General features: G+C 34.0%; 1 protein-coding gene across 13 annotated transcripts in view; it reads left to right on the top strand.

The window, feature by feature from the left end:
• Positions 1-19,085, top strand: part of PUM2 (pumilio RNA binding family member 2) — a 76,427-nt gene extending 57,342 nt beyond the window's left edge. For 8 of the 13 annotated variants that reach the window (XM_081156347.1, XM_081156340.1, XM_081156344.1 and 5 more), the window contains 8 exons: positions 7,074-7,341; positions 9,025-9,154; positions 10,393-10,527; positions 11,963-12,100; positions 12,905-13,030; positions 13,287-13,408; positions 14,215-14,407; positions 16,120-19,085. In XM_081156347.1, coding sequence (XP_081012473.1) covers positions 7,074-7,341; positions 9,025-9,154; positions 10,393-10,527; positions 11,963-12,100; positions 12,905-13,030; positions 13,287-13,408; positions 14,215-14,407; positions 16,120-16,251 — 1,244 coding nt within the window. In that variant the 3' untranslated portion in view covers positions 16,252-19,085. The remainder of the gene's footprint in view (positions 1-7,073; positions 7,342-9,024; positions 9,155-10,392; positions 10,528-11,962; positions 12,101-12,904; positions 13,031-13,286; positions 13,409-14,214; positions 14,408-16,119) is intronic. The other 5 variants (XM_081156342.1, XM_081156341.1, XM_081156349.1 and 2 more) reach the window with 1 other exon arrangement.
• The last annotated feature ends 877 nt before the right edge of the window (positions 19,086-19,962 follow it).

Below are 19,962 nucleotides of genomic sequence, written 5' to 3'. Positions count from 1 at the left end.
GTCTGAGACATCAATTTTACACCTTTTTTTTTTGGTCCTAAAGTTTTACTGTTTTTGGCCATTTGAAGCTCCTTCAGACTGGCTCTCATGTTTACTTCAACTCTTTAAAAGCAGTGTTTAAATTACTGGGGGGTCTGAGAAACAAGTGAAAAGAACAAGGAAAGAGAACTTTAATGTTAATAATGTTTATCTGGAAATGCAAAGAGCAGTGTCAAATTCTGGGCATCAGGTTCAAGCATTGACTAGTAAGTGAATTATGTTCTTGCGTTTTATTGTATGTAGAGATGGGGGAAAATTCTTCTATCTGCAGTTGTTTCTTTAATCATTCTCTCTGATGGAAGTCAGCATCTTATTTCAAAATACTACACTACCTGTGATAGAACATTAAATATTTCCAGTATTGTTTTATTTTTCTATCTGGAGCTAGCTGACTAGTTTGTTCCTTCCTTTTTTCCTCTTTTGCTTCTTTCAGTAAACTTTAAAATTTGTTAGTGATTTCTTATTTACTCTGATCTCTTTGCTTATAGTAATTAGATTGATATAGAACTTCTTGGATATAAAACAATATTCTGTATTTTTGTTTAATTTAGGGCATGACAAACTAATGGGTTTTTCCCTCTTGTATCTTTTCATTTTTGAACTGGCTTGGGTTGTTTTTTTCTTGAGAAGAGGGCACTAAAAAGTGTAATGCAAGCTTTGTACTTAATGAATTTTGTTATTAAAAGATGGCTATTGGTTCTGAAGATTGATTAACATCATATATTTAGTAATCACATAGTACTTAAGCTTGCTATGGATTAGAAAATTTTATAACCTATCTCTTAATCACAGCAAATTTTACATTAAGTGTGTAGGCAAGATAATACTAACTTCTATTATCTTTTTTCCTGTTAAGTGGTTACATGTGTTAAAATTTCTGATCTTTGGCAGATACAGTCAGCTGCTTCTCTAGAATGAAATGTTTAAGAATTAAAACAGGTATGGTCAAATTGGTTGTAAAGCTGTGTCCAATTTTTCTGAGTTTCATATATGGTCCCTAAAGCAGAAAACTGATTTTTTTGAAGCTTTCTTTGGAAGTACTATTATCATTTAAGCAGTAAGTTCCCTATAACTAAATAGCATTTGATAGTTTTCTAAAGCACCTTCATGTTCATTATTTCATTTCATCCTTTGTTAACATAGACTGGCTGAGTGATATGCCCATTAAAGATGAGAAAATTACAGGTCATATGAGCCCAAGAAACAATAAATGACAGAACTGAGGCTAGAACACAATTCTGACTCCTGTTACTTCTCTTGCTTTTTCTCTTACTCTATAATGAACTGAACAACTTTGCAAAGTGTATAAATAACAATCTTCTAATCAGCCTCTCAGACTGTTTATCTCAAAGTGGCATAGGTAATGTTTTTTTAAGTTGTGTATAAGATTACTAGACTTCTAAATACCTTTCTCACTTTAGTTACTCTTGAGATTTATAGTCAGGTTCTTGTCTAGACATTTAAAGTCCAAATATATTATCTACTCCGTGAAGTAAGAATGTTTAATCAGGCAGATGGCTCAGGAACTGGCTACAGGACAAGCATATCCAGCCCTCAACAAAATACTATTTACAGATTCTCATGGTAGTGTAAATTTAAGCACTGCTGCAACCCTTTGGTGTGTCTAAAAGTCATGTATTTGTTGATGAGTATAAAACATGTTGAGAAGAAATTCTAAAATTGTTACTTATATGGAAGAATTATTTACTTTGTTTTACAGTTTTTAATAACATTTTCTGTGATTTTGTGGTTCTAATGACAATGTTTTCACCAGTTAATTCAGTTAAGATGATCACAGAGTTGGGACTAGAAAATAATCAGATTCAGTGGCTCAGCATCAGAATCACTTGGAGTGCTTAATTAAAATACCTAGTATGAGGAGGTGACATAGCAAAAAAGGATTATCCCACTGAAATTTCCAGTAGCACCCACATGGAGAGACACACCTTGGAAAGAAATAATTCATAATTTACATACAACTTTATCTAGTTCACACTTCCCTTTTAACTCTCAATTCCTGAAACCTTTGCATGTTCATACAAGCTTTTGACCTTGTCCCCCATCATCTTGTGATCCATTTTTTTCTTCCTACCTACTTGTCTTCCACTGATCTGAACTCTGCTTGTCATTACAAACATAATAGTAAAAAGAAAAAACCCTCAGTCTGATTATTAGCAGCACCCCACTCTTAGTACCAAAATCTGCATTAGTTTCCTAGGGCTGCTGTGGCAGATTACCACAGCCAAGTGGCTTAAAACAAAACAGAAACTTTCAGGGAGACACAGTTCAGCACAGTACAGCATTTTATGCAGAGTTTACAATCTCGGTGTCCAATAAAGATTGCTCAGTAAATGGCAGCTGCCTTTTAAAAAACTGTTACTGTGGCCTGGCCCGGCGTGGCTCAGCGGTTAAGCGTTGACCTAGGATCCAGGCGGTCGGGGTTCGATTCCCAGTCAGGGCACATGCTCGGTTGCGGGCTTGATCAGTGACGCTCTCCTAATTGATGTTTCTGTCTCTCTCTCTCCCTCTCCTTTCCTCTCTCTGAAATCAATAAAGATACATTTTTTTAAAAAAAGAATTCTTAAAAAAAAAACTGTTACTGTGTACAGGAGGAAAACGAGACCATATTAATATGCAGATACTTAGGTTGAGTTAATCACAGATCAGATTGTTGCTCTCGGTCAACAAAAGACTACATGCCATAGATTCTCAGAGTCTAGCAGACAGTATCAATTTTGAATATTAATTAAATAGGCTTTGTAAAGTAGGTAAAGAAACTGTTGAACACATAAAACCTATTTAAAATGAGATGCCAGGACTCAGGACAAAGGTCTGACCATTGCTATCCTTTAAAAATTATAGCTTTTAATATTAGAAATGCATCATCAGTATCCTAGAGTGATTTATCTGCATATTGAGAAGTACTGCTATGAAGTCTTTTTTTCCCCCCATTAAAGTTGCATCATGCAAATAAGTGTACTAATAAGTTAAATTATCCAAGGCTAAATGTTCCATATACTTCTTTTGAAAACTGATCAAAGAAAAAATACTAAACTAAAAGTACTAAGTGGATCTGTTTATGGGCAAGAGGTAACTAAAGTTAATGCCATAAAATAAAGTACACTGTCTTCTTTTTTCAACTTTTTTCAGCTACCCATTCTATTCTATACCATTGATTCTTTGCCTACTCCAACTAACTAGTCATCTTCTATTATATTACCATTACTTCACCTTTCCAGAACCTTGCCTTCTGAAACAAGCTCTGCCTAGTAGCCTATATGTAGTTGTATTCTTTTCAGAACCCAGAATCTGCTTGGATTATGATTTTTTTTTTTTTTATTAGTAGTGACAACCTGCTGTAAAATGAAACCTTAAACTACCTTCTTTCTAATTTGCTGGCCTCCAAACTCTTCTATCAGAATAACCTTCAGATGCATTGTTGTTTTTTAAATAAGTATTCACTGAGGGTAATTGAGTAGGTCTTAAATAAGATTGAGGAATCTGTATTTTGAATAGAATACACAAGTCTGCTTGGTTGAGGAGCTCTCATTCTATATCCTTGGGAGGTGGAAAATAATGAAAAGTTAGAAGACTGGTCAAATGTGATTGGTCAAGACTGGTTATTTATTTTGTGATTTTAGTTGTTGCTTTGTTTTTCTCCCCTGTGATTTTCCCAGTATTTTAAAATCTTTTTGAATCCTGATACATACTAGGGAAGGATTCTGAAACAATAGACTTCAAGGGAGTTAAATGAAAACTTATAAAATTATTAGGATAATTGTAAGGTGTTTACTTTCCTTCAGTTTCATAAATGAACTTGAAAGGTAACTATGTAAATTAGCATATAAGGAGCAAGCACACTCGTGTGATAAGCTCCAGTCTAAGAGTCCTGGCTGTCTAGCTGTAAGTCACGTCAATTAAAGAACAGATCTTCAAGTCCCATACACTCATTCAGATGGTGAATTAAGGGGTGGTCAATGATAGGGGATGTCAGTGATGAATTGAGGGACTAGTACTGCTTTTAACACATTCAGAACATGTCTGCTTTTCAACTACCAGTAGCAGCAGTATGAATATAGATGATCTGTTTGTATGTTTGTTTTTAACAGATTTTTTTAATAATTTCAGGCTTATGGGAAAGTTATAACACTAATACAGAAAAAAATACCAGCATATTCTTCACCCAGATACTCTAAATGTTATTTTCCCACATTTACTTGGTCATTTTTCTCTCTCTCCTTCTCTCTACATCTCCCTCCCCCCTCACACCCAGTTTTTTCCCTTACATTTATGAAAGGAAGTTGCTGACATATTGTCCCTTGCTCACAAATACATCAGTGTATGTTTTGTGAAAATAAGGACATTTAAAAAAATATAACCACAATTATCAAAGGGGGTTGAGGAAATTAACAATAATATAGTGCAAGTGACCTCAACATTTTTGAACATTACAGACCAGTTGTTTTGTAGAATGTCCCTCAATCCCCAAATAGATTTTGGATGACGTGCTTTCAATGTTTAGAAAATCAAATTTAAAATGTTTAATATACATTACACATAAAATGTTTGATTTAAACATAAAATATTTAATGTATATTATAAATTGGGTTTTAAATGTTTTTACTGATTTTAGAAATGAGAGAAACATCTATCAGTTGCCTCCTGCATGCACCCCAATCGGGATCGAACCAGGGACCTTTCAGATGCTCAACCAACTGAGCCACACTGGCCAAGGCTGTAAATTGTGTTTTAAATGCTTCTTAATTTGTAAGAAAAGGAAGGTATTCTGCCCTGAGTGAAATATTTTTAGTTTTAAAGTGAAAGTACTAATTATTAGTCTTCCAGAAGTGAAATTTTGAGATTTTTTTAAACTCAAGGCAGTTTAACAGTATTAGGCATTTGAAGTTGTCATAGTGCATGAGGAGTTTGGTGTTAGTTGCTGATAGAATGCAGTTGAATATCTAGACATGGGAGAAATTTCTGTTGCATGTTGCTAGGACTACTTGGAAGGTATCAAATATAATTGGCATGGTCATTTCTGGGTAAGTATATTGAATTTGGTGTTGAAAATTTTTAGTGGATTAAGGATAAGAGAAAAATTAGGCTTTATATTTGAGGTAATGATAAGCAAAAATACAAAGATAGTCATAAGGGGGGAGGAGTGAATAGTTAGGGCACTAGGAAATTTGTGTAAGTAAGAAATAGGTTTGGAATAATGCCATGAAAATTAGGCTGAAGAATATAGATGTCCTCTAAAAGAATGCTGTAGGTTTTTAGTGTAAAGCGATCATCAAAGTGGCCCTTTGCATGGGAAAATACAATTGTAAAAACAGATTGGAATGGTAATCATAGCACCCCTGTCCTGCAGAAAGGTTAAAGAATTGTCAGAGACTTGAATGGGCTAGTGATCAGTTATTGTTGTGAACAGTTAATGGAACTATATCAATAGAAATAATATTGAACCAGAAGGATTGATGGTGGGGAAATCGAGACAAGTATTAAGACACTGAGTTCTTTCTCTTTTTAGATATTTGATATATGAGCACTGAGATAGTTATGTAGAACTGGAATGAACATGGTTTTGGTGTATAAAATGGCTTTTAAATTACACACTTTAATGAAACATATTATAGAACTGGCCCTTAGCCAGTTGATGTTACTTAAAATATTCATGAATATTTATTGTATACTTAACTGTCTGTCAGACATGTGTTAGACACCAGGTTTCTAGGATATACGTGAATGTAATTTTATGGCACTTATGTTGGAGAGGGGGCTGAGGATTCGAATACATAATATGTATATATACACAGGATGAAGGGAAATTCAGTGAAGAATAAAGCCAGGGCAGTGGGGACTGAAAGTAAAACAGTTCACTCCAGGATTATAACACTTTTACTGCTCCTTGTCTGTTTAACTCTCTTTGGCCTTAACGCCTCTGTATGACTTTGCACCGACAGTGTGTCCTTGGCATCATCTTTCCCCTGTGGCCTGGATTGTATATTTAGCGCTGTTTCACGTATAGATGGTTTACAACAGCATAGAGCTGGTGGCGGGTTTTTGTTTATCTGAACTACTAAATCTGCATCTAGCAATTTTCTATACATTTTCTTTTTTAAAAGGACACTGTCAAGTACTTTAAAGTGGTTATTTGTAATAAGAACAATTTCCTGCTTATATTTATTTTTGTTTCTATTAACTGCCATTTATTCTTGTTTGGAATGGTATGTAAGTTAAAGAGGATTTTTACTCATTGTTTTAAGTGATCAATATTAGAGCTCTAGGAATAATAAATGCTATCTATTACTATGATATCTGTAAAATAGTATTTTATGGAGAGTATTTTAAAATAAAATATTTTAAAATAGTGTGTTATTTGAATTCATTGTCTAATATTGTGGGGCTTTTTTAGCTTCAAAAACTAATCAATGCGTTAACTAAGAAATTATTTTTTTTCTTTTTTTTTTTTTTTTTTTTGCATAGACATATATACGACATAATGCATTTTAAAATATATTCCAAAAATATAGATTAGCTTTCAGTGTTCCATTAACACTGCAAGTAAATTTTAGTCAAACTCTTTTTCGGTGGCTTAAAACCTGAGTTGGCTGGTTATTTGTAACTTGCTTATTAATGGAACTGGAAATTTGTTGGTGTTTTCAGTATTCTGGTATTAATATTAGCATGTATGACATTAGTTATGATTATGTTTTAAACCAAGCTTTCAACAGTGAATACAGGTTTTGTGTATGATATTAGATGTTGTAATTATGCTGTAAACTAAACTGCCAAAAGCAAATGCAGATTTTCCTGTCTCTTTTCCCCCCATATCTCATACACATTAAGTAAATGTGTGAGATTTCCCTCCAATTTTAATTTCCTGTTATAACATAGAAATTAATGGGGTGAACATTTCTTTACTGACTGAATTTTTAGTTTAACTTTTATTTCTTTACTGACTGAGTTTTTAAGTAACTTTTATTTGAGAAATGACTTTGTCAAACTATTTGCTGACCACAACTGCTTTGTTGTAGGAGGACTGACAAATGGTAGTGGTCGATATATCTCTGCAGCACCTGGAGCAGAAGCAAAATACCGAAGTGCTTCAAGCACTTCCAGTCTATTTAGCTCCAGCAGCCAGCTCTTTCCTCCTTCTCGGCTTCGGTATAATAGGTCTGATATTATGCCTTCTGGCCGAAGTAGATTATTGGAAGATTTCAGAAACAACCGCTTCCCAAACCTTCAACTTAGAGACTTGATTGGACACATAGTTGAATTTTCTCAAGACCAGCATGGTTCTAGGTAAGTGATTATGATTTTTGATACTTTCCACTGCATTTAAAAAAAAATTCTTTTATTCCTATTTGAGGATATGTTTATATTGATTTTCAAGAGGGAGGAAGTGGGGGAGAGAAAAACATCGATATGTTGCTTCCCACACTCGCCCCAACTGGGTATTGAACCTGAAATCCGAGTATGTGCCCTGACCGGGAATGGAACCCACCACCTTCTGGTGTACAGGTCGACACTCCAACCGAGTCACACCGGCCAGAGCCACTGCATTTTTGTCTTGGAGAGTGCTACCTTGTAAAAACCTAAATTTATCGACTAGATCTACATAAAAATTGGAAGCTTTTAAAAAATACTTATTATGGGTTATATTTTTTTTTTTCATATTAGGATAAATGATAAAAATACAGGTTTGAATTTATTTTTTAAGATTTTTCAGTTTCCTTTTGTGAGAATTTTTAATAATTAAAATATAGCAGTGCCTCTTATTGGGTTATTTTTATTACATTGATTCTGAGTACATTTAACATCTTTAAATTTTTCTTAAAATATTCTGAATTGCAGTTGTGGACTTTAAGCATCTCCAATGTATACATTATCTTAAAAAAGATTAAAAAACAGTTAAATGCTTTTGTGTTCCTTTATATGTTTGTATTCAGTGTTACTTAGCTTAACTTAAAACATTCACTTTTGTTACAGAAAAATTTGGTGCCTTAGTACATTTTTATTTATTTATTTATTTATTTATTTATTTATTTATTTATTCTCACCCAAGGACATTTTTTTTTCTCTTTTTTCTAATGATTTTAGAGATAGAGGAGGGGGAAGGAGAGAGAAACATCAATGTGAGAGTAAAGCATCAACGGGTTACCTCCCTCACACTCCCCAACTGAGGATTGAACCCACGACCTTTTCGGTGTATGAGGCAATGCTCCAGCCAACTGAGCCACACTGGCCAGGGCATTGCCTTTGTACATTAAATGCATGTACTGTAATGCTTGAGGTAGATGTGCATTAGTGTTCTCAAGATCCAGCACAGAGAGGAAAATGGTAGAATTCTAATAACTTATCAAATTTGAGGATTTTTTTTATAGTTTTAAGATAAACCTGAAATGTTTAGTGTTGCTGAAATGAGCACTAAAACTGAAATTTTAAAAAGTAGTTATTGATTAGATAGCTACATACAAATTTTATCTCCCTCTATAGTTGAAAGTTCTTTAAGAGTAGCAAATGAATCTTGTTATCACTCACAAGGGCTAGATTATAAGGAATTCAGTTGCATTTGATGAACTCTATTTCTAAGGATTTTTATTATTCTCTAAAAAGATACTCAGTAATAGTGCATGCATATTCTGAAAGTACATGGATAACCAGTAAAATGTTCGTAATTTTCTTTTTTATTGACTATAACGCAACTAGAACTAATTTAAGGATCAAATATCTTTATATCCATATTTTTCGCCCAGCTATTGATTATTTTAAATTAAGGTGTTATAAAAAAAAAAAAAAGTTTCATAACTTTTGTTCTTTTTGTTTTACTTTGGCTGTCCACAGTAGAAAATGTGTTTAGTACTGTTTCTAGAAATAACTGTGTTTGTGTGGATTAGGAAGTATACAGTACTCAAGTCAGATACAGATTTTGCAGGAGCTTGTTTGGAGTGTACTGTCGTGGCATTTAAAATGTTTCCCACATAGGTTCATACAGCAAAAACTAGAGAGAGCTACTCCAGCTGAGCGACAGATGGTATTTAATGAAATTCTACAAGCAGCTTATCAATTAATGACAGATGTTTTTGGAAACTATGTTATACAAAAGTTTTTTGAGGTAAGCACCCATACATATTTGTATATCTATCCAAGTATATGCTCATGCTTAGAAAAGGGCTGGAAGTTGGGTAAGAATCATTTTCACATAAAAATATATGGGCTTGGGAGGAAATAAAGATTTTACATCCACAATATTTAAAGAACAACTAAAACTCAAAAAGTCAATCCAATTAAAAAGTGGACAAAGATCTTGAATAGGCATTTTCCTGTAGATGGCCAGTAAGTATATGAAGCAGCTCAACATCCTTAGTTATTAAGGAAATGCAAATCAAAACCACAACGAGATTTCACTTTACATTTATTAGGATGACTGTAATTGAAAAATGGAAAATAACAAATGTTGGGGGAGTTGTGAAGAAGTTTGAACTCTTATACATGGCTAGTGGGAATGTAAAATGGTTCAGCTGCTGTGGAAAACAGTTTGGCATTTCCTTAAAAACTAAACATAAAATTACTACACAACCGAGCAGTGTCACTCCTAGATATATACAGGATGGGGAAAGGTGTGTTTACAGTTGTGAGTAGGCAAAACACAGAGTTTATTCTTATATTATCACTTATTATATTATTTTCCATATGAACAACTATAAACCTACTTTTGCCCCACCCCGTATATACCCCAAAGAACTGAAAACAGGGACGCAAACACTGTGTGTGCATTTCAGCATTGTGCAGAGTAGCCAAAAGGTGGAAACAACCCACATGTCCAACTGATCAGTGAATAGACAATGTGGTACATGTGTACAAAACATACGGGCCTACTTTCAAGGGAAGGTTCATGTTAGTCCTGATTAATCTCTAAGTCTTAGTTAAAGCAATGAATGTTAGTATAGTCTTTGTTTGGATTTGTTAGGTATTTATGTTATAACTTACCTGATCATTAGTTTTTATAATTAAACATCTGTGTTGTGGTTTATGTCAGAATATCGTTGAGAATTATCTAGTCTGAATGTATGGCTCAGGTTCATTATATTAAAGATGATGGTTTGTTTGAAATGAAAAGTGAATATGTATGTTAGTAACAGAGAAATTTTTGACCCCAAAGTAATAGTTCTCATTTCAAGCATTTCTGGGTCTATCTTAATTAACTTTTACATAAATACCTACTCCCTGCATAATACCCAAATATGATATTTTAAAAATTGATTTAATAGGCTGCAAACAGTAGGTTATTTAAGTTTAACAAAGTAACATTATGGTCACTTTTTAGTAATAATATTTTTCTCTCTATATCAGTTTGGGAGTTTGGATCAAAAATTAGCCCTGGCTACTCGTATTCGTGGTCACGTTCTACCCTTAGCCTTGCAGATGTATGGCTGCCGTGTTATTCAGAAAGCATTAGAGTCTATTTCATCTGACCAGCAGGTAATTGTAAGTTAAGACAAAATTTTCGTATTACTTTATTCAATTTTTAAATTATTTTTTATCTTACAATAATCTTGGAATGGAATATTAAGTGTTTCCAATTGGATTAAAAGATTTTTAAATATCTCAGAGTAAATTATTAATTAAAAGTTATACAACAGAGCTTTGCTCTGCCCCTTTATCCATTCTCTTCATCATTTCCTCTTTAAATGAAGGTATTTCAGTACCTACTATATGACAAGCAGAGTGCTAGATGATGGGTATTTCTGCTATCACTTGCTTATTTGATTTTCCATCATATCAGAAATACATTTTACTATTTCCAGTGTTTATTTGGATTGTCCTTCTATTTCTATCAAAAATGAAATTTTAAAATTAATTACATATTTATATATGTAAAGTTTTTATAAATCTCAACAGAAAAAGTAACCTAAGAATTAACAAGATTTATAATTCTTTAAGAGGAAAGAAAGTACATATAAATTAAATGAGAAATACACCATGTTCTTGGATGGAAAAGTCTAAATATTTTAAGTTTACAGGATTAATGCAATTCGAAAATCACTCGGAATTTTTCTTATAACTGATCAAAATAATTTTTTTAAATAAATAGGAATGTTAAGGAGAGTAGGGAATGAGGATACTGCTGATCTTCTAGGTTTGTTTTCTTTTTAAACTGTGAAGCATCACTAATTAGTAAGGTTCTTATATGAGATTAAACATACAATTAAAATGAAATTTATAACCCCAGATACCATTTTGTATGTAACTGGTTTAAGTATTATAATGAAACATAATAAGAGTAAAGAAGTAATTATTTTATTAAAATATTTTAAGCCCTGGCCAGTGTGGCTCGGTTGGGCATGATCCTATGCACCAAAGGGTCACCAGTTCAAATCCCTGGTTAAGGCACAGTCCCGAGTTGCTGGCTCAGTCCCCGTTAGGGGGCATGTAGGAGGCAGCCAATCTATGTTTCTCTCTCCCTCTCCCTTCCTCTCTCTAAAAATCAATAAAATATATATATTTTTTAAGTAAGGCTAAAAATATCCAACAATAATTGAGATAATATATGAAAATCACATATCCCATAAGAGCTGAATTTCTTACAAGTCATTTAAAATAATTATTTGTGGTGCTAAGTAGAGAAAGGTTCTGAATGAGTTATATTAGTTATCAGCTGAGAAAGATGAATAAAAGATGCACACAGTGAAAATAATAGTTTAAATATGGCCAATTCATCACTAGGTTATATTTCAGCTAGTATAATTTACATTATAATCTTGCCAAATGTTTTAGTAATTTTCACCTTATTGAGTTCTGCTAATTACACTTTGGGAGTGGGTTAAACTCTGATATGTAAAAAATTGCAAACAAAATTTTGAGTATACTTTTGTTCTCATCTGATGAGGCAGTTATTTAAATGTTGTCTTTTCTTTTGCAGAGTGAAATGGTAAAGGAGCTAGATGGTCATGTACTCAAATGTGTGAAAGATCAGAATGGGAACCATGTTGTACAAAAATGTATTGAATGTGTTCAGCCACAGTCACTACAATTCATCATTGATGCTTTCAAAGGACAAGTAAGAATTTTTTGGCTTCTACCTAATTAGGGAATTATTTTAGATTTTGAGTGTTAACACATTTTTCATAAGTCTCAATATCCAGTACTTTTATACAAAAATAGAGACAAGCCGGGCCCATGTGGTTCAGTGGTTGAGCATCGACCTAGGATCCAGGAGATCACAGTTTGATTCCTGGTGAGGGCACATGCCCGGGTTTCGGGCTCAATCCCCAGTAGGGGGCGTGCAGGAGGCAGCCAATCAATGGCAACTCTCTCATCATTGATGTTTCTCTCTCTCTCTCCCCTCCCTTCCTCTCTCTGAAATAAATAAAAAATCTATTTTTTTAAAAAATAGAGTCAAATAGTGAATGTGCATTCATTTCTGCCTCTTTTATAGAGTGAGTCTATAGCTTCATTTTTTTTGAAGCTGAGTAGAAATATGAGTTTAATTCTATTACTTTAGAAAGTAAAGATAACCTGTTATAATTGTAAACCCAACATTTTCCAAATTTCTTGGGAGAGGAGGGAGGAAGACTTAAAACTGTATAGTAAAAGACAAAATAAATATTAATTAGTAATTAATACATAGTAATTAATAGTTTCTAAGTACAGTGTGCACTATCCCTACCCTACAATACATTTCTTCTCATTATTACACACCTTTCATCTTCTGTTTAGGTTCCTTTTAATCAAAAAACCTGTTAACTCTTAAATTGAGCACTCCCTGGTCCTGGTCATATTAAATGTGAATTCCCACCCTCCTATTTTAAATTAATTAATCGAGTCAGAGAATAGAAATTTAATTCTTCCAATTTTTTCAAAGGTGTTTGTACTTTCAACTCATCCTTACGGCTGCAGAGTAATCCAGCGCATCCTAGAGCACTGCACTGCAGAACAGACCTTACCTATCTTAGAAGAACTCCACCAACACACAGAACAGTTGGTCCAGGTATAAACTGTCATAATTTGAAATGTTTATATATTTTTAAATGGTTCTGATTTATTGTTTGTAGGTTTTTTTTAGGAAATAATAATTTTCTTAAACTAATACACTGTAGAGACACACAGTGAGACAGAAGTCTAATGTATTCTCCTGACTATATACTACTGGGTTTTTAAGAAAAATGATTGACATCTTTTTAAAGAAGAGTCATTATTCTTAAGGAATGACTTAAGGAAAATAATTTTGAAATATCTGTACTTAGGATCAGTATGGCAATTATGTTATTCAGCATGTACTGGAACATGGTCGACCTGAAGACAAGAGCAAAATTGTTTCCGAAATCAGAGGAAAGGTCTTAGCCCTGAGTCAACACAAATTTGCCAGGTATTGCAATATTTTCTGATTCCAAGGATCTATTCTTTCAGCTCTCTGGCTTTTATTAGTAAGCACAGAAATGCATCTAAAACATAACATTGGAATATAATTTTTTTGTTAGGAGAGTCCAAAAACACATGTAGAATGTTGCTTTTATTATTAAAGAATCTATATGACAGCCCAGCTGTGTGTGGCTCAGCAGTTGAGCATCAATCGAGGATCCAGCAGATCACAGTTTGATTCCTGGTCAGGGCACGTTCCCGGATTGTGGGCTCAACCCCCAGTTGGGGGCGTGCAGGAGGCAGCTGATCAATGACGACTCCCTCATCATTGATGTTTCAGCCTGTCTCTGTCCCTCTCCCTTCCCCTCTCTGAAATCAATAGGTACATTTTTTTAAAAAAAAGAATCTACATGACAAATTAGTTTGCCCACACACTCTGTTTTTGAAATCTGTAGTTAGAAAATGATTCGTCCCCAAGACCTTTGAGTAAATGCAAATTTAATTTATTTAGTGCATGTTTGTGAAAGTCTCAGCCTTATTAATGACCTAGTTTCCCCATTTTAAAATTATAATTTTAATTACAATTTAATTATAATTTTAAGAGGCCTATAATTAACTTGTGGAAATCCAGTATGGGTTCCCCTGTGATACCAGTTTCTGTTTTAAAAGTAGTTGTAAGAAGATTACAAGAGTTCCATCTTGATTCTTCCATCTTCTATTGTATTGGGCAACTTCTTTCAAAAGTCAAGGAAATTTTGCTATAAAGAAAAAAGTAACAATACAATTTTTTGTGTATATACTTTTAATTTTCAGCAATGTGGTAGAAAAGTGTGTCACTCATGCCTCCCGTGCCGAGAGAGCTTTACTGATTGATGAAGTTTGCTGCCAGAATGATGGTCCTCACAGTGCCTTATACACCATGATGAAGGACCAGTATGCCAATTATGTGATCCAGAAGATGATTGATATGGCTGAACCTGCTCAGAGAAAGATAATCATGCACAAGGTAATACATTTTATAGCACTTAAAGCCGTTGATTCCATTTGCGTGACTTTAGGCTACGCATCTAATTTCCCTAGGATTTAATTTCCTCATATGTGTTGTAACGGGGGGGAAAAATCTAAAATCAGTGGGTAACCTTTGGCAGATGTAGGTATGGTATACCCATTATTAAATTTTTAAGGTAATCTGCTCAACAAAATCACATTAATTTCTTACCTATCTACCTTTAGCATTGTTCTTTCCTTCCCCATCTTATTTAGGAATGCTTGATTTGCCATATTACATGAGTCAAACACTGATTTTAAAAATCTAATTAGAGAACCCAGTGCGGGCTCCCTCCTGGGAGCACCTTTTCTCACCCCACCCCACCCCCCTTATCCCTGCCCCCCATGCCCCTTACTATTAGCTTCCTCACTCCAAAATTCCAAAGGCCCTTCCTTGACCTACCTCTATAACTTGTTTCCTAACCTAAGCCTATTTCTTCTAGGAATTACTTTTTCTACCCCTGTGAATTACCAAATGTCTTGCAAAAAAAAAAAAAGGAATTAGATTTTCTCACTAACCTAATAAATTTTCCAAAGACAGAATTTATGTTAATTTGTTTTAAATCTGTTAAGTTGTTTTTTCTATCTTCCTCCTAGAATCTAATAATTTTTTTTAAAGAAATCATTAAGTTCCATAGGAAAACTTGTTAAAAAGAACACTGGAGGAAATAATGTTTAAATACTCTTGATCTTTTCCTAAATTTATTCATTTAAAAAACAGGACAAAGTACATAACCTCTTTGGACCTCTTCTTATATAGAGAGAAAGTGATCTTGTAAGATCATAAAAGTATTTTCGGCCTTCTGATTTTTAAAATTTTTCAGCTCAATGTATTAATTTTCTACCTTTTTAAAAATTTAGTGTTTCTGCTTAAAAATACATACCTAAAAGAATTTACAGTCTTATTTTTAACAACTACATTATTTATTCAACCAATGTTATATTTATGACTGGGTTATTTCTAATTTTTTAACTCTAATCAGCAGTACTTTATATGAATGTCTTACATGAATGTTTCTGTAAGGTAAATATTTAGACATGGAATAGCTGGTGCAAGGTATGTAAACATTTTACATTTTAATAGATGCTGCCAAGTTGCTCTCAGACTGTACAAGTTTGCACATCTATTTTTTCAGTATATGAAAAGTGTGCCTGTTTTACATTATCTCATAATGACCGGTTATTTGTAAAATCTTTGCCAATCTGAATGGGAAGATAATGGTATGATTTCTTTCATTTATATTTTAAAACCTGTTAGTGAGATATTGAACATCTTAAATGTACTAGCCATCACACACCTGATCACTTGTTCATGTTTTTCGCTTTATTTTGTATTGAATTTTTATCCAGCTGACTCAAGTTATGCAATTCCACCTTCATAGACTGTGGTAGCTCACTAATGGTATTTTCCTGTTGCGCTTCGAGCCCCCTCTGCTAGTAGTTGCATGTGTCCTAGTTCATGAATAGTGGTTTGTTTCCTCACTGAACAAGTTTGAGAGTGGAAGTTTGGAGAGATTGTGTGGAACAGAGGTGCTTTTGCAAACAACTTCCTTTGGATTTGAATTTGAAAATTCAAATTACTATTCTAAAGTACTTGGACTTGGGACACTTTTTTAAGAAATCAGAAACTAAAATAACTTAGATATCCTAAGCAGATTATTTGTTTTTCAGATTCGACCTCACATTACTACTTTGCGCAAATACACATACGGGAAGCATATACTGGCCAAATTGGAAAAATATTATTTGAAAAATAGCCCAGATCTTGGGCCTATTGGAGGACCACCAAATGGAATGCTGTAAAGGAAAAAGGGACAGAAGATAATGTAACCGTGTGAAAAGAACGTTTCTTTTGTGAATTATCAAAACACAACTCAACTATGAATCTTCAAAATTTTTTTTAAAGCAAAACTATTTATTGACTTTATTCATCCATTTGTAAATTTTTTAAGGTTCTTGTGTATATTTGGGGGGTGGGAGTGGTGAATTATAAGTGATATTTCACCCTGAGTGGAGACCTATCAGATTGGATTGCTGGCAAAGCACAGAATGCCTGTATATGATGTAACTGTATCAAAAAAGCTGTCACATATTTTGTAAATTTTTACCTTGTAAAGTCACAAAAATAGTTTTTAAAGGAAAAAGTACAGTATTCTTTTAATAAACTGGCTCGCAGTCTGGTAGGTCTATGGACCCCATAGCACAACAGGTTTATAGAGATGTATATAGAAATATAGTCATTTTTTTTGTCCTTCGTGTGAAGCCTTTTATAACAGATTAACAATCAACTACATAAATATTATTAATATTTTAAAAAGAAAGTTAAGTTGTATTTTGGTAATTCACAATCTATCATGCAAATAAAATTCAGCAAGTAAGACAAGAATTAAATGATTTGAGATGAAAAGAACCTAACATTATTTACAGTGTATGTGGTTTTAATCAGATAATGCCCTAAAATGTCTCTGGCAATGTACAGAAGTATTGTATATACTTACATATGTAATTGTTGTAAGAGGTAGGAAAAAAATCATGGTGACACTTCCATCCAGTTAAGTGCACTAAACGGAAAGTTAAGTCCCATTTTAACTTTTTGGTTTGGTTTGCAATGAAAAAGAGTGGAACTTTGTATATTGTTTTGCTTATAGAATTACAAGGACATGCTGAGGAAGTGTTGAACTTTATTTTGCTTTTTCATAATAGATTCAGAAAGTAGGAACCAGATAGAGGTGAAAAAGGGGCCACTGAAAAGTGAATTTGATAGCTCAACATTTAAGCATGATTACATATTCAGATAGCTTTTTTTGCTCCCTATAAATATATGCATCGTGTGTGTAGTAATAGATGGTAAGTTTACACTCTGAGGAAGCAAATCTTGTTTCAGTGTTTATTATAAAGCCTTGCTAATTTAGTAGTGATGCTTTCCTTGGTTGGTTGTACAGCTGTACATTTGTAAACCTTCATGCTGTAAATGGAATTTGTTTTATCTCTTTGGGAAACATTTGCATTTTAGTGTACATTTATGTCCCTGCCCTCTCTGACCTGGCATATAGTATTGTATAATGTAAATTTATTTCTCCAAATCGAGAGTGATTTTTTAAAATTTTTTATCTTTATATGATTTCAGAAGTATGAACCAGCTTTCTTTTTATTATTGTGAGAAACATTTTGTTTTATAACATAGTTGACTCTGTTAATATGAACATGCTAGGATTTGGATCACTTTCAAGAAGTCAGGGTATTGTGCATAACAGAAAGTATTGGACTGAGGTATTTGGTTAACATGGAGGCCAATGCTTTTTCCATCTTATTAAATGTGATGTGACTTTTTTCTTTGTACAGAAGAGTACTGTATTTTTGGATAGCCTACGCCCAAGTAAGAGCAAATCTGTATGATAACATTTTTTTCTCTGGACATAAAACATAACAGTAACATGATGTACATTTACAAGCGGCCTTATGTACATTTCCCAACAATCTTTTTAAGGCAAAATTGTGACCATATGTGTATAATTAAAATCGTTTTTAATCCTTTGCCTATGAAAATATTTTGGAAAAAAACTTGCTTTGTATATTCAGTTTCTGAAAGATAAAGAAAGTGCTTTGTATTTTGTTGAAGTCAGTATTTTGTATAAAACATTTATGTTAACCCTCTTATGTTTAGTGCTGAAAACTAATGAACCATGCTATCTCTTTAGATTGAACATGTGAGGGATTTTTTTAGAAGTCTGCAGAAGAGAAGCAATCTTCTGTGCACAATATTGACTATAAAGGTTTATCACTTAGCTGCTCATATCATGAACCTAAAAATAATGGCTTAAAGTTCGGGGTGCCAGGCATACTTTTTCATATTTGATGTTGAATTACTCTCGTTTTTTAACGCAACATTCCATGTTGAGGCCATTAAATCCAACCACTCGTCACTGTCACTTCTCATAGTCACACTGGTTCATCAGCGTGTCCCAGTCACGGTGGCAATGCTCCCCCCATACAAAGCTGCTCTCTTCACCCTTCTCTGCTTTGTTTTGCCAGCCTCACAGTGTCTTGGCCCCGTGTCGAGTTTTTGTTCCCAGTATCTATCAGCTCATGGTTTTAGGATCAAAGTTGTCCTTGTTGAAGATGGGTAGTGACTTTCCTGGATTTGCACAGTTGAATTCCTGATTTTCCTCTATCCTTACCCTCCCTTGGCACAGGCAATTACTTCTGCAAATTTGGAAAGTCCTAGAGAATAGCACATTAGAAAACAGCCCTCTTCCTGGGGTCCTTGATGGTCCCATGTGTCCTGATGTTGACAACTCAATCGTCCCAATACTTAGGGGCCTATTCTAGAAAAAGATGTGTTGTAGAAATTCTATGGTCTGCCATTTTGGTGCCCACCTGTGATTCTGCTTTTTAATAAAAAGTTGGCATGGAGTTTTGATAAAATCTGAAAACATCATTTCAGAATAAAGAAAATTGGGCAGAACCACTTAGGCTTTACTCTTGAGTGTCTCCTTTTGACATGGATTGTTTCTGGACCAGTTTGTCTAAGTCCTGGCTCTTATTGGTTCATATGAAATGATGTTATCTTCACTTCTTTGTATATTATGTGTAAATTAGAAAATGAAAAATGTGTGAATAACATTGTATGAAATAAACCTGGTCTTGTGTTTTTCTCTAGATAAATACCCTTTGTACCTCTGTTATAATTCAGGGTGCCCACTGGAGTTTACTCTGACCTAAGGAAAACAGTATTTTTATCACGTGGACACTAGCCTGGGGCCACTGATTCCTCTGATGATGATGATCCTCTCTTTTGGTCGATTTCAGGATTTCTGTCTAATTACATAGAGTGATTACACACTTTGTAGGATGAAACTTTGAGACCTGTTTCCTTATTAATAAAATTATTTCTTGCCCTAGCCGGTTTGGCTCAGTGTTTAGAGCATCGGCCGGTGGACTGAAGGGTCCCAGGTTCAATTTCGGTCAAGGGCACGCACCTTCGTCGCAGGCTCAGCCCTGGCCCAGGTCGGGGCATGTGTGGGAGGAACCAGTCCATGTGTCTCTCGAGTCAGTGTTTCTCCCCTCCCCGCAAACATTCTAATCAATGGAATATGTTTTTCCATTGATTTTTCTCTACAAAAATCAATGGAAAGAATATGTTTTTCTCTCCATTTTGTAGAGAAAAATCAATGGAAAAACATATTCTTGGGTGAGGAGTAACAAAATTAAAGTTATTTCTTCAAGGTGGTTTTGAGGATTAAATCAAGTCACTCATCTTCACATGCGCTTCCTTTCCTTCCCACGTGCACTTCAGGAGACAGTTGGGTCTAAAGAAACGTACAGTGTGGGTTCGGACATGGATTTAAAAGTTTACCTCCTTATTTACAGAGTATGAACTATCAAGTTCAGGGCTTTACCATGAGTAGTACTATTTTTAAATCCTCATTGGTTTTCAGAATTGAGAATATGTGAAGATACCTAGGACCTAATTCAATCTAATGCTAGTACGGTTTCCCTTTCCTGTCCCTTCTA

This window comes from Miniopterus schreibersii (genome assembly GCF_964146895.1).
Source record: "Miniopterus schreibersii genome assembly, chromosome: 13".
Lineage (NCBI taxonomy): Eukaryota > Metazoa > Chordata > Mammalia > Chiroptera > Miniopteridae > Miniopterus > Miniopterus schreibersii.
This window is presented reverse-complemented; position numbering and strand designations above follow the sequence as displayed.